Here is a 15,755-nt window from a genome sequence, read left to right on the forward strand (position 1 = left end):
ATGTTTAAAAATATTAAGAATTATGTGACCATTCTCTCCTGAGTCCAAAATGAATATAACTTTACGTACTTTTAAGTCCACTTAATTTTTCGCATACAGAAGTTGCTGTTGTAATAGTCATAAATTTGACTGTAATAGTAATGATTTGTAGAGATGGAGAAGTGTGCCACAACTGTAAAAGTAGTTGATAAACAGGCACATGACCATGGATAAACACACAGAAGAAATCATGTGAATTTGAGAAACAACTGAAAGCATCTCATTAGTGATTTCTCATTAGCTTACTTGAGTAGAGCTATGTAAAATGGCCTCCTTGTAGGGCTCAAAGAAACTATGCATAAACACAGACGATGTGCAAAGCAAAAAAGTAAAACAAATAACTTTTACAATGTTTAATTGTGTTGTTCAATGCTTTTCATTTAAATAAATAATCTCCTCTAAAGAAACTAATGAGCCATAGGAGTATGGTTTAGGAATGACTGAAACGGAGGCTTTTGTATATTTTCATCTTCTACTATGTACAGCTGAAGAGACAATCGTCTTTTCCCGTGGCTGAGTGAAGCACACAGTCATTTTGTGCAAGAGCATTCTGTGAGTTGGGTGCTGGAGACTTTTTGAGATCGTTTTCAGTCCTGAGAATCTGTAGTCTCGAGGTGGTCTGGAATGGGAAGTCCCGTGAGGACAGTCACACACTTGTTCCACACGTTGAAGACCGGACACACCGGCTGGACGAAGGAGATGTCATAGGTGTAGAGATGGTGGGAGCCCACGGCGTCGTAGAAGGACAGGTAGCCCGCGTCATAGTCCAGCAGCACGCCGAGGCGCCGCAGGTGTGGGGACGGCTCGATGGGCATCTCTTTGCTGTTGTGGCGCACCACCCAGGCGTTGTTGCAGCGGCACAGCACCCACGAGGCAGTGTTTTTGCCAATCCACTCGTGCTTGGGGGCAGTCTTGTATGCAATGCCCACAGCAAACCTTAAAAAAAATAAAACAATTAAACATGTTAAAAAAACGTATTTGAAATGTGATGCATGATGGAAAAACGTTATAATTACATTATGGTTTATTCAATGCCATTTTATTCTATGAATCTCATACAGATCTCATAAAGTCAGTCAATATTTCTTTGCTAACTCGGTCGCAAAATACATCCTGCCTAGATGGCACTCCTACCATGTGCTCCCTCCTATGAGAGCCTCCCAGTAGTGTCGGCCGCTGTCAATGTAGACGTTTCCTGTGACTCCATAACTTGACTGGCTGCTAAAGCGGTCCTGACTCTGGCTCTTCTTCGAGGACGTCTCGTCCCTCTCCACTGTCAGGCTGTCATGGGACACCTTCAGCTTCTTGTGAGCAGACTTTGGGTCCAATTTGAAGGGCTGGCCTGCGGAGGAGGACAGTGGATCAGTGTCAAACCCCTCACCATGTCAATGTCATCTGTGTCAGACTGAGAGACGTGTGAATGCAGCTAAATGTGGACACTCACTGTTGGTCTTCAGTTTGCCTGGCTCGCTGCTCCGGCTCCCAGCCTGGTTGATGGCTTTGACGATGAAGACGTACCTGGTGCCGGTCTGCAGGCCGTGCACGGTGTAGTGGTTGTGTTTTATGTTGGGCACGATCATCCAGCTATCTGCTGAATTACACAGACCTGCCAAACAGAGCAAAGCAACAAAGGCATAAAAAACACAAAATACTTAGAAATGTTTTCAAGATTTTGTTATTATATAATCCGTGATGAAGATAAGATTGATATCTGCTGAATTACACAGACCTGCCAAACAGAGCAAAGCCACAAAGGCATTAAAAAAAAAACACGAAATACTTTGTAGGTTCAAGATTTTGTTATCATATAATCCGAGCTTGATAAAGCCCTAATTAGTTTCTTAGCTGTGAATCATGTGAACCCATTCAGTGACTTTTAGATGATTGAGTGAATTATGTTCTCCTTCCTTCAAAGCTAGTATGTGTTGCGCATTACATCACTGGGTCCATTGGGCATTCGTGCCGAAATGCACTCAAGCACTTGAAAGACCACTACAATGGTCATCGCTGTGTCAAAGCTGTTATTCGCTCTCGGTGTATGTGACCCATAAGTTTAAACAGTGCAATCAATCCACTGTGGCGGTGAAGCAGAAAGAGGGCTGAAGCTCGATTGAGCACGGCCCCTGTTAGAGCCTGCACCCAGTGATCTTTTCAGGCTGGAGACAGAGCCAGAGCCAGGGGCTAAGGCCTGCCCTTTCATTTGATTTGCATCCTACTCCAGTCTGGGTCAGGATAAACTGCTCCACTTCAATCACATGTAAAGCAGAGATTCATCACGCTTTACTCAGGCCATTTCATTACAGTACGGTCACTGGCCTACATATACAGTGTTCATTTGGCTGTTCATTAAATAATACCCCTTTAAATATAATCCTAAATAAATCTGAAAACCTGGGCAATAAATATATTGATATTTAATACAATACAGATTTTTAAAAAGCATTCATGTGGACAGAACAAGTATACAACCAGTGTGACATGGGCCCAGGCGTTGAGTTGATATCAAAGTTAGTCCTAAAAGGCTTACTTACTGACAACATTGGCTTGTCCAGTGAAGATGGCATACTGCAGTTCGTAGGAGAGCACACTGAACTCATCATCTGATGTCCAGTGGACAGTGATTGTGTCATGAGACGCCGTGCATAATTCCTCTCGGATCGTAGGGGGATTGGGCGCTGGAACAGGAAATAAAAAGAAACACTGATTTATTAATATCAACAAAGACAGGCTGCATGTGCACATGTATGAAGTACACAAGTCTTGCCAGCTGCAAATGGCTTTCATATACTATTGCTCAGGAAGACTAGGTTTCCAGAGAAACAGCTCAGGCTTTTTCAATTGAGAGAAGAGCCCATGACTGCACAAGCTGTGTGATGCATTTAGTTGGCTGTCCCTTGAGTGAGGCCAGCTCACACACCACAACACAGAATACCCTGCAGACACGGCCTGACAGAAGCTGAACACTTCAAATTGGGTTTAACATTACACTAAAACTAAAAAAAATAGAAGATGTAATCCAAATGATTTGAATGCCAGTGCGGGTCACCAAGGACAAAACGAAAAAGCACTTTAAGGCATTCTGTGTGTTTTTATCGACTGAGCTGTTACTGTGCAATGTGCTTCCTATGCCAACATGATGTTTTTTTTATTTCATGGACTTCACACTGACCTGTAAGATAATCCAAACTTTCCAGCATTTTCTTCTCCCGAGTGAAGTCTAATGTGAATGTGTCAAACGTATCATTCAGGTTTATTTCTGGTATCAGGATTTGAGATGATGCTGTAGCCATAGAGACTCTGAAATGTAAAAGAAAACAGTGATGGTGAGATTTTCCCCGACGGAGATACAACGCCAACAAGATCCACTACTACTAGTAGAGTCATTTATAGGCACTCTGAGATTCTTTTGAATGAAAAGTGCGGTAAAAATAAAATTAATTATTATTATTAATTATTATTATTATTATTAGTTTATGGGAATGATGGTGATCACATGGACAGAACAAGGCTGCTTTATCAAGACCTGAGTGATCTTACCTCTCTGAGATGCTCTTGGCAGTCTGCAGGAAGCGGGTGTGGTCGGTCTCCTTCAGGGTGTGATCAGCTTGAGTGATGAGTGATGATGATCTGTCTATACACTGCTTGCAATTAGCAATCTGTTGTGCAAGTTTCCTCAAACGAATAACCTGAAGTGAGTGAAAAAGTTGATTTTGTTTATTTAGAGGTTAATAACAATTGTTTCAAGGCACCCAGAGCCTGGATCCCCTAGAGAAAGCACTGAGGTGACAGTAGAAAAGAAAAACTCAGTTTAAATCGGAGGACACCTTGAGTAGAACCCAACTCTGGTCCATTGTAATGGTCTCTTAACTGGTCCAGTAGGGACTACTGTAATGGTCTCTTAACTGGTCCAGTAGGGACTACTGTAATGGTCTCTTAACTGGTCCAGTAGGGTGGACTACTGTAGTGGTCTCTTAACTGGTCCAGTAGGGTGGACTACTGTAGTGGTCTCTTAACTGGTTCAGTAGGGTGGACTACTGTAATGGTCTCTTAACTGGTCCAGTAGGGTGGACTACTGTAGTGGTCTCTTAACTGGTCCAGTAGGGACTACTGTAATGGTCTCTTAACTGGTCCAGTAGGGTGGACTACTGTAATGGTCTCTTAACTGGTCCAGTAGGGTGGACTACTGTAGTGGTCTCTTAACTGGTCCAGTGGGGTGGACTACTGTAGTGGTCTCTTAACTGGTCCAGTAGGGTGGACTACTGTAATGGTCTCTTAACTGGTCCAGTAGGGTGGACTACTGTAATGGTCTCTTAACTGGTCCAGTAGGGTGGACTACTGCAATGGTCTCTTAACTGGTCCAGTAGGGTGGACTACTGTAGTGGTCTCTTAACTGGTCCAGTGGGGTGGACTACTGTAGTGGTCTCTTAACTGGTCCAGTAGGGTGGACTACTGTAATGGTCTCTTAACTGGTCCAGTAGGGTGGACTACTGTAATGGTCTCTTAACTGGTCCAGTAGGGTGGACTATGCTCTCTTAACTGGTTTAGTAGGGTGGACTACTGTAATGGTCTCTTAACTGGTCCAGTAGGGTGGACTACTGTAAAGGTCTCTTTTCTGGTCTTCCAAAAAGACCATTAAACAGCTGCAGCTAATTCACAGCTTGCTGCTGCCAGAGTGTCCAGGACCAAGAGAACAGGGCACATTACTCCAGTTCTAAAATCTTTACACTGGCTTCCAGTTAGTTACTGAATAGATTTTAAAGTGTCCAAACCAAACATGAAGCAGCACATAGCTATTATGCTGTTTGCTACTGGAACATACTGACAGAAGATATTAGATGTGCCCCAAATGTAGAATTTGTTTTAATCAGGTGAAAAACATTTATCTTTTCATGATTGAACTCTTAAACTTGCATTATATTCTTACAGCACTTTACTCTAAATATAATTACATGACTTATCTTGTGTACTTTTTTAAAAATTGTTTAGATATTTGTTCTTCTAATTACCACTTTATGTACTTTGTAATTTATTTATTTAAATGTTAATTAAAAAAAAAAATTATCCTTTTTTTAATTTTGATGTTCCTTTTGCTTTGTATATAAAGCACATTGAGTTCCCTCAGTGTATGAAAAGTGCTATATACATAAACTTGCCTTGGCTTATTAGTGTTTATTATTGAAGTCCCTAGAAGTGAAACCAGCCTAGGAACACTGGCTTGGTTAAACAAAATGGGTTATATATAGAAATGTTGGCTTTTGGGGCCTTGAAAGGCATTTTGATACACTGTGCTGTTAGTGACTGTTAATGCAGAGTTACAGGGATGTAACTAAGTACCCAAAGTAAGTCATGTAATTAAATTAAGAGTAAAGTGCTGTAAGAATATAATGCAAGTTTAAGGATGACAGGGATGTAACTAAAAGAACAAATATATAAACAATTCAAAGAAAGTACACAAGATAAGTCATGTAATTCAATTTATAGTAAAGTGCTGTAAGAATATAATGCAAGTGTAAGGATGTCAGGGATGTCATGATTTTTTGAGGCAAAAAAAAAAGTTCAGTTGTTTTTGTGTCGTCTGGATAGACAGGACATGCTTCAGCAGTCCCATCAGGGAGAACAGAGGCACATGAAATTCATGAAATTCTTTCCCTCCCATTCCAAGTTTTTAATTCTCATTTCCATTCCAGCATTCCCAAAGGGAGCCGGGCTCGTATTCCGTCAGGGAAGGCAGCAGCCCTTTGACTCTGCCACGAGGTGAGGAAGGAAGCGGCACTCCTCTGGGAGGGCTTCAGGAAGCTGCCCTGATCTCCCGGCAGCACGATACGCGGCTCAGCATGGCAACCGTGCCCCTCGGAGAGTCCCTTAATGACTTTCTGGGAGAGGAGAGGAAATGAAACTACTTATAGCGCGCTGCTAAAATGCAGACGCACGTAGCCTACCACGACGTCAAGAGGCCTTATATGAGAAAGGTTATTTTGGATTGCTGTGAGTGTGCAATGTCGACTGCTCTAATGTGAAGCACTGCTAATGCACGACGGCGTGATTGCAAGTAAACAAAATAGTCGTAGTCAACCGGCCTATTCCGAGCTTTGGATGGGAACACGCGAACTGACTGTAAAATCTCCTTCGTGTTTTGTCAACATCTTTCGCGCTGCAGCTACTGCAGGCAGAGGTTGATTAACCCAGGGAGTGAGGGTAGGGAAGCGAGACGGAGCATGCCCGCACACACACACACACACACACACACACACACTGAACACACACACACACTTACACACCCACACACACACACACACACACACACACACAGACACACACACACACACACACACACACACACACTCACATGCCCGCACAGGCCCTGCGGCAACGTGCCCCATCTGCTCTCTCTGTTAAGCATCAAAACGAGGCAAACAGGCCACTTGAATCAGGGAAATCATGTGTACTGTTAGGCCATGCACAGCAACACGAGTCTGAATTATACCAAAACACAACCGACAGGCATGCTGGGCCATTACATCGTGTCGATGAACGAAATAGTGATTGAGATTAGATGCAGAAATGTACTTTTTCCTCCCACAGCAAATCAAACTAGACAATAAAAAACAATATTTCTTTTTCTTAATCTTGTAATTGTATGATAGCCTATTTGTGTATAAGCCTCCTGACTGAGTAAATAGTAAAAAAGAATGGGGTGGGGTGTGGTGTGGTGTGGTGTGGTGTGGTGTGGTACAGCATACCTTTCCTTCCTTAATTTTAGACCCGATGATCTGTCTCCTTTGCTGTATGATGTCAATCAGGAGATCACATTCCTCAAGAAGCTTGTTTTCTTGTCGAGCCGCATTTACCTGGAATTGATTTAATAGGTTCAGACAGATTGATTGTGTTTTATGATTCAATTAATCATGTTCTGACTTGAGGGTAATTAGCTGTTTGAGGATAAATCAATGCCGTGAGCGTTTCAAACAATCCTACTTCTGTATGAATATCTGTTTAAATATCAGCATCTCCTTTTTGTTAAGAAAGAGTAAAAAATATGATTTTGACACAGAGAACCCGCATTAAAAAATGATGTAACTATATTGTTTTGCTGAAATGAGGCACACATCTATCCAGCTGACAGAACAGCAGCGCAGGTGAAAACCAGCCACGCATGCTTCCATTCCTCCACCCATACCCGGTCGTTAAGAGAACCAGGCCATCACGAACCACTGCTTATTTCAGTTAGTATGCCGTCAAATCTGCTCATGCATGTGCAGTACATTTGAGCCAGATGCAAATGTGCCAAAGCTCTTCCGTAACTCTTAAATGTTCTAATCTGCTTTCTCACAGCACACATTACACAGCGTGTTTGCTGCATTGATGCTGGCTGGTTTTAGCCTCAAATCAGAATTACAAAAGAGTACATGAACCACACACATGTACTGATCTGGGAACAGAAGCACAATCCTCATTTCAAAATTCAACAACAAAAAAAAACACAGTAAAAGAGTAGTCAACTTTACAATAAAGCAGGAGGTGATTAAATGAAAATGATTGTTATATTAAAAAAATTAAATAAATGAAAAATCGTTTCTAAGGCATTATGTTGAGCCACGGCGGTGGACGGCATTACCTCTACATGTTGGCAGGTCTGGATCAACTTTCCCATGAGGCTCTCCAGCTCGTTGTTCCTCTTGATCAGGCTGCTGAGGTTAGAATCCAGAGCTTGCTGCAAACAAATCAGACAGGGAAAGCCTGAGTGAGCGAGGAGGAGAGATTGGCATGTAATATCGATTGCTAAATAAGTGTGTCACAACAAATATTTTTCGAAATCATAAAGATAAAAGCCCCCTACACTCATGTCTGATCGCACAACTTGGAGCAGTCCTGCGGACTGAACGAGCCTGGCGGATTGGATTTATGATTAGTCTGACAACCCCCTACTGCCAAAGATCCCCCTCATCCTGTCTGAGAGGCTCCAGCCCAGGGAGGCAAAGATTGGAGCATCTGCCACTGATTTAAGAAACTAGAGCATGCCCAAACACCCACCAAATACAACCATTAAACATGGCCAAAATGCCTCTTATAGCCAGAGAGATCTGGACACACAGAGTAATATATCTGTATGTGGATATGGATGTGGATATGTAATGTTGTGTTCTTGAGTATGCTGGTTGGTGTTTGGTATCATCAGTAGCCATTTGATCACACAGTGAGGCACTATAGAGGCTGAGCCCAGATTACCTCCAAGAGCCTCACGGGTAAGGGCTGGGCACTGAAACATACGGAGTGAGAGAGTTTGTACTGGGGGTCGGCGTGTATTACTGGTTCATATGTGTAATCCTGGATGAGATTAATACCGTGATTATGAGAAAGAGTTTTAGAAGACTCCTACAGGAACAGGTTATAATCATGCATGGACAACACAAACATTGTTAACAGCAGGATTTTAGTAACGCTATAAAATGCAATTTGTGGCTAGTCCAGTAATATAGAGAAGACCCTTCTATATTCTATCATCGTTACTCTTTTTGTGGGTCTCACTGAACTTTTGAACTATTGAATGAGCATATACTGCTGCTCTAAATATCCTACCTAGCCCATGTGCCTGAGAAAAATGGATGTGAAATAAACATGTTCACTGCTTCTCCATTTTGCAATACACATGAATATTGTATTTGTGACTTAGAGTGGTACACACAGCATTTTGAAATACAGTATATTGTAACGCGTCAACATTTGAGCAACTTTTGATTTATATGAGAAATTGGCATGTAGGGGCGACAGTGGTACACAGGAGGTAGATAAATTGCTAGTTCAATTCCCTGTCGAAGCGTCCTTGAGCAAGAAACTGAACCCCTAATTGCTCCTGATGTGCAGTGTGCCATCAGTGTAAAATGTGTTTACCTTGTCGCTTTGGATAAAAGCGTCAGCTAAATGACTAAATGTAAATATGACTGTAGTAGTCAATAGCGCAGCTCTAATGTCTGCTGTAGAACTCAAGTGTGGCTGGCCTGGACTGAGTAGGGGAGAGCAGAGCAGCCCAAACACACTGGATTAAGTCACAAGGTTTAGAAAATCAGGGCAAGAAGTCCTTTTAGGTCAGGGTGCCTTTCATCCTGCAATTTCATAAGGGGCCTGAGTCACGGCGCACTGAAATAGCGCTGGAGTTTTCCTCATAGCCCTCTCAGCCAATCATTTATTCATGCCAAAGCAAAGGTGATGAAAGCCATTAGAATAGAGTGTACTGTAGAGGCAGCAGGACAAAAGCCTCCTTCACTACTGTAGGTGTGAGAGAAGACCACAAGAAAGAGCCCTTTCAAAGGTGTGCACCTTCGCAGTAAGATTTTATGATTCAGTACAACTTTTTAGGCCTTGTGTTAGTGCATTGTTTTGAAAAACTTTAAAAACTATTTTTTTGTATTTAAATAATTATAATAAACTTTTACCAAGGGCTAAACAGACAAAGATAAATGACTACATTTTGAAATAAGTGCTCACATGCACTGTAGTGTAATATTTGATGGCCATGGGTAATTTTGTCTTAAACATGTTCAGAATCTGATGCGCTAACCAAAATGGAGTTAGCAATGTTTTCATTTTCATAAAATGAAAATGTTCCCACCGTCAGAAATTCAACGAAGCTGTAAACTGTATACTTTGTCAACAGAAAAACTAAAGCAAGCAGAGAAAAGTACAGCAACAACCAAAGCAAAAGGGAACTTAAAGCTGCACTCAGAAATCAGCTGCACACAGAGCTGTGTAGTCCCTACTGTTACAGTATTGGTAGAGTCATTTTAACTTAACCTCTCCTCCTCCTCCTCCTCCTCCTCCTCCTCCTCCTCCTCCTTCTCCTCCCTCTCCTTCTCCTTCTCCTCAACCTCCCACAAACAACACACATTGATGACGAAGCATTGAATTCAGAACGCAGACATCAAACACGTGTTTCACCGTGTAGTACAAAAAACAAATTCTCAGTTTCTCTGTCTCTGCCCTAGGTATCAGGGGGGAGATGAGGCAGAAGTCTCTGGAAGGTGCATGAATGCAACAGTGTGCTTGAAATGGACAGGCCATTATGTTTGTAGGGAAAGTATCAGGTTTTTTTCTCAGGAAGGAAAAGAGGCTCAGCACGCCAAAGGTGTGGAGCCATGAGGGGTTTCCAGCTAGAGGAAGCTGCCACTCTTTCCCTCTCATCATCTTTTAATTACTTTCCATTTTTTGGCCGCCTGCTGCCTGCAGCCCTGTGGGCCTCTGGGGGATCCAACAGACAGAGAGTTATCCTATTGTTGAGATTAATAATAAAGGAAGAGGATGCTTAGTGAACCAGGAAGAGCAGGCTGAATACCTCAAGCACCTTGACTACATGGCATGCTCTGACTGTGCTGTAAAAACTAAATGCTGTTTAACGACCTACATTTATTTGATAGAATAAAAACACACACATTTCCCCCCTCGGAGCCTTCCTTAAATGCTTGCTTAATCAAATAAAACGGATTAAATCTGAGATTCCCCCTTTCATCGCATTATGCTACGCATGTGACCTTTGAATATGAAAGGGTTTTGCAGTGATAAGCTGAAAGGGGATGTTAGAAAATCACCCTGTGTTAAAACGCCATTACACTTTGGACACGTGCTCCTGCTGCACTGCTCAGTGTGGGTCTGGGATGCAACCAAATACGGTTATGACGCTGTTTCTTGGCAGGAAAGCGCCCCAGTATTAGACTCTACAGTGAGTAGTCCAGAGAGGTGGATGTTGAAGTTAAAATAAGATAAATAAAACGGGCCATGTTAAGTGCAGGTTCCGCATGCGTGCAGCATTAATATTGCAAAATGATTTGTATCCTCATGTCAGGAATATTTCTGGCTTTTCTAAAATTAACTAAGTAAAAAACTTTATACATTATTGATGAATATGAAAGCTACTGCTTCATTTCCTGAATTAAAGTTCCCAAGAAGTAAAAACGGATTAGCTCCATCTGTTTTAATTTTGAATATTCGCGTAATTGCTTGTGACATCAATCCCAAAAAGTATCTCTCTGTCCGTGTAATAATTGCTGAAATGAAAGATAAGGCTTTATGTCTGAGCTAAAGCTGGTAGATTATGTTTGCACATCAGCACAACGAGAAAATAAGAAATCCAGTTTAAATACTGATGAGTATTGTTGTTGCAAGCTGTGTCACCCCTGATAAAGTATGTTCACAAACACATAGTAAAAAAATATGGATGGAAGTACTTCAAAAAATATTTTGATTTATGTCAGATATTGTGATTTCCTTTGCTTCCACTTACAGCTGCCATTGGAAACAGCAGCAAAGCATATTATATGTCACTGAACTGTTGCCATTGGAAACGTTACAGCGGTACAGCATATTATATGTATACTGAACTGTTGCCATTGGAAACGGCGGTACAGCATATTATATGTATACTGAACTGTTGCCATTGGAAACGGCGGTACAGCATATTATATGTACACTGAAACTGTTGCCATTGGAAACGGCGGTACAGCATATTATATGTACACTGAACTGTTGCCATTGGAAACGGCGGTACAGCGTATTATATGTACACTGAACTGTTGCCATTGGAAACGGCGGTACAGCATATTATACTGTATGTACAGTATACTGAACAAATGTGACAGGAGCAAATTCTGAGTGTATGTTCCACATGAAACCACATGACAAAGCTACCAATCAGAGCATCTGTCTTTCACAACATCAGGCTTAAGCAAAGTCTCCACAGGTAAGATCAGACAACCATCTCATTCTTTCTGGCTCCTTAAAAACACTGTACACCTGGCTGTTGTGAAAATAGATCTTACATAATTATACGTAACAGAGATATCAAATAATAATACTAGAGTTAAAGATTCATTTCTTAAGTGCACTGTATCTTTGAGGAGGATTACAATTACGTAAATACATGTATAATTAATGATATGATTTATGAATGACTATCCATTTCCGTAGTTCAGTGCAGGATTCAGATGATAATCAGATGCATGGTGCATCCCTGGGGATTCCATAAGATGGGGTAGGGGGTTTATTTGAAGAAGATCACCTGGTCTGCTTCCTCCTGATCTCTCTCCTCACTCGGAGAGCGGCAAGCCTCTCTCTGCACCATGGCAGCATGATCAGACAAAGGAGAAACCGGTTAAGTCTGACGTCCGTCTCACCTGAGACAAAATAAACTTGTTTCTGCATTTCCATGACTACGGCCGGTGTTTTAGGGGGAGGAGGTGGGTGGGTTGTGGTGGGTGACTAACCACTCGCTCAAGATACATTCATCTTGTGACCAGACAGGCATACACAGTGCACAGTACTGCAGGCACCAACGTGTAGGGGTCACGTCGCTGTAACAGGGGGTCCATGCATAACACATTGGTATAGAGTGGTGAGGGTAGAGAGGTCAATGAACCAGCAGGCAGGGCAGACCTGAGGGGTCCATAGAGGGACGGTTGTCCACACAGGTACATAGCAGCATTTTGAGGGATGGCTCCCTGAAAATGTGCCAGATTCATGTGAGCATTTTGCCTACCGCCAATGCGCTAAGCAAAATGAAAATCTCAAGTGTGCTCAAATATCTCTCTCAAGCAGAATTACATTTGGGACTTAAAAAAAAAACAGTTAATCCCCTAGTAGTAGAGTGCTATAGGACAAACATAACTGACCTGAGGTGCTCCACTTGTATACTGTATATACACAATGGAATCGACTATAGAATCATGCTTTGGGCACATTTGAACCACATACTGTACAAACTGTTCACAGCTCATGCGAGACCACTTGTGTGATCTGAGGAGTAATTACAACATGAGGGGAAACTGAACATCACAGCTGCTCAAATCTACTTACGCATAGACCATTGAGCAGACATTTAGGACTCTTTAATGAAGCCCAAAGTGTGTTGGCAAAATACTGACCCACGGAGTCCAAGCATTTCGGCTCTGACAAACTCTCTCTTTCAGAGCTGAAGTGCAGGGGACTACCCAGTCACGTTTGATGGACAGCATTTCTAAGCAGTTATGAAGCATGCAATAAAAGATCTACTTAACCCAAGATTTGTGCTGGTGATGTATTTTATTGGTGTTAATTGTGTGGCGGAGATTGTGCTAAGATCCTTTAACAAAAGGCACCGGCCTTGAGTGCTTTGCCCATTGAGAATGGGTTCAGACTAGAGCTTTGGTAAAAAATGCATAACACATTTACTGAGTCATGGCACTCAGTATGGGCTGCTGTGGTGACATTCAGACTTATCTCCTGAATATTGGTCAATAAATTGATATTGATTGAACGTTGAATATTGGGAGAAGAGTGTTTTATGTCAGTCTTTTCATTTGTCACATACAGCACCATACCATAATATAAAATGACTGAGGTCGTTTTTGTAAAGGACGTGCCTCTGTGTTCTGCCGACAGAGGCAGATGTGGACTATAAAAATATGTTAGCAATAAAAATTAATGATTCATTCTACAGTGGATTTTGTGTCACAAGAATACGTTTTAGAGGATAATATTTCTCTCTTAAGGGCTATATATTTACATGTGTCATTTTGTGGAGCAGATATTGCATTTTCTGACAACTTATCATCATGAATAGTGGCATACAATATTCGACTTAATATCATGCAACTAGATATGTTTACCAGAGACCGAAACGAATCATCACATGCATATTATACAGATGGAAACCGCATGTTGTGAAAATATATAAATAATTTGTTCTATCATGTGCATATATCTGCCATAGCCAAGTAATGAAATGCTTTTTTTTGAATCCCTTCAAATCTGTCAGGATATGTTCCCCCAGCTCTCACACACCCAGATGCCTCTCACGAGCCTCCACTCTTACCCTGCCATAGAGAGCCTCTTACCTTGAGTTTGTCGTAGCGCTCGTTGAGCGCCGCCACTTGGTGGTCGCGGTGTCGGCCCACCAGCTTGCAGAGAGAGCAGATGAGCTGCTCGTCGGTGACGCAGTACATGTTCACCTTCTCGTCCTCGTGCTCCAGGCACATCATGCCCCGCAGGTGGGAGTCGGGGAGGGGCTCGATGAGCCGGTGCCCCGTGAAGGGCTTCTTGTTGGGGTGCGTGGCCTTCAGGCACTCCTCGCAGTAGGACACCTCGCAGGTGACGCACGTCTTCACCGCGTCCTGCGGCGGCTCCTGCTCGCAGAACTGGCACTGCACGCGGTCGCCGGGCGACGTCATGGCCGTGGTGCCGTCGGAGGAGGTGGCGCTGCGCTCGCGTCGCGTCTCGCTCGGGGAGTTGGGCCCGCTCAGCGACGCCTTTTGGTAGCGGTCGATAATGTTCTGAAGGGTGACGTTCCGCTTGAGTCCCTCTAGGCCTCGGTGGCTGAGGGTGATGACATAACGACAGGTAGGACACTGGAAATGGCTGATGGACTCCACGGACTCGTTGGAGGTGCAGTGGGACACCAGGATGCGGTGGGCACAGTTGAAGCACAGGCTGTGGGCGCAGGGCAGCAGCAGCGGATCCTCAAAGAGTTCCAGGCAGATTGGGCAGGTCAGCTCCGACTCCAGTGTTTCCATCTTCAAGCGAAACAAAGCGGTGTCGTCAGCGAAATCCAGGGAAGCTGATCAGCTATCTGTGGGGGATGACACACACAATTCAATTGGAGGAGATGAGGAAAGAGAGACAAAGAGAAACAAAGACAGAGAGCGGGAGAGAAAGAGAGAGAGAGGAGGGAAAATAAACACTGTGAAAGAGGTTGAAACTGTAGGGGGTTGTCAACATTCACTAGACACAATTTAATGAGCGCACACAGCGTTGTACTTCATATCTGTACAAACAGAAGCTGACCAAGATACTCACATGACATCATATATCCATGGTCATTGTTAATTACCAACTTATATATAGTTTCAAGGCCATTCTGAACATTTTTAAATATCTGCAACTTTAAAACAGTTAAGAGCAAGAGGATTCAGCCTTTGAGATGCAGATTCTCATGAATAGATTTGCTTCCAAATGAGAACATGCGAAAATAGAAACTTTGCAAATTATTTTCATTTCATGGTGGCTGATATAATTAAGCCTAAGCCTTAATGCAAATATTTCCTATACCCAAAGCTACCAAGGGAGAAAACACAACACAGCACAACAAATAAAAAACACGACATCTCCATATTTTATGCACGACCTTTCTGGTGTGTGTTCCTTTGATTATATAATGTGTGGACAGAGGGAAATAGCTAGTTGAGAGCTATGCTAATTGTTATGTTTCTACACTTATAACAAACGAATAACCATGCAGGTGAATATAGTTAACAAACTCTTTACTGATAGTTTTGGTAATACACAGGATCAGTTCAAGCATCACTGTAAACGGTATCTATTCGCAGCTCAGGTAGAACATAGTGCTGCATTACTCCACATAAAATAGGTCCTATAACAAGTAGTTCCTTGAACATAACACTAATGCACATGTTGTTTAGCGTGATTCGGCAGGATTCCTGTGTCATGGGGGGCCAGGCCAGGCCAGGCCAGACAGCTCAGTCAGACAGAAGGCTCGACCATGCTTGCTCTCGGCTGGGTTTCCTCACAGCGCCGTACGTACACTAAGCCTTTGTTACCGGGCGAGTCAGACACCACAGCTGCGACCGGGCAGGGCTGTGTCAGCCTTATTTCGCCGGGTGAACTCCACCTTCACTCATTAAGTGTGAAAGAAGTTTAAAGCTCATTATCGAGCCAGAGAGGCACAGACGCTCTTT

The 15,755-nt window shown here is 42.8% G+C and overlaps 1 protein-coding gene across 2 annotated transcripts; it reads right to left on the reverse strand.

The window, feature by feature from the left end:
- Window positions 1–626: 626 nt before the first annotated feature.
- On the reverse strand, window positions 627–14,582 carry mid1 (midline 1; the record flags this gene model as incomplete). 2 transcript variants are annotated; one of them, XM_080838456.1, is made up of 9 exons in its annotated part: window positions 627–975; window positions 1,174–1,381; window positions 1,484–1,645; window positions 2,571–2,714; window positions 3,209–3,336; window positions 3,577–3,725; window positions 6,780–6,887; window positions 7,655–7,750; window positions 13,899–14,582. In XM_080838456.1, the coding sequence occupies 9 exons, from the start codon at window positions 14,571–14,573 to the stop codon at window positions 627–629; spliced, it is 2,019 nt and encodes a 672-aa protein (XP_080694582.1). The 2 variants fall into 2 exon arrangements, with proteins under 2 accessions (XP_080694582.1, XP_080694581.1); XM_080838455.1 differs by having other exon boundaries at window positions 14,013–14,573.
- Between the last annotated feature and the right edge of the window lie 1,173 nt (window positions 14,583–15,755).

The sequence above is a fragment of the Sprattus sprattus genome (genome assembly GCF_963457725.1).
Source record: "Sprattus sprattus genome assembly, chromosome: 5".
Taxonomy (NCBI): domain Eukaryota; kingdom Metazoa; phylum Chordata; class Actinopteri; order Clupeiformes; family Clupeidae; genus Sprattus; species Sprattus sprattus.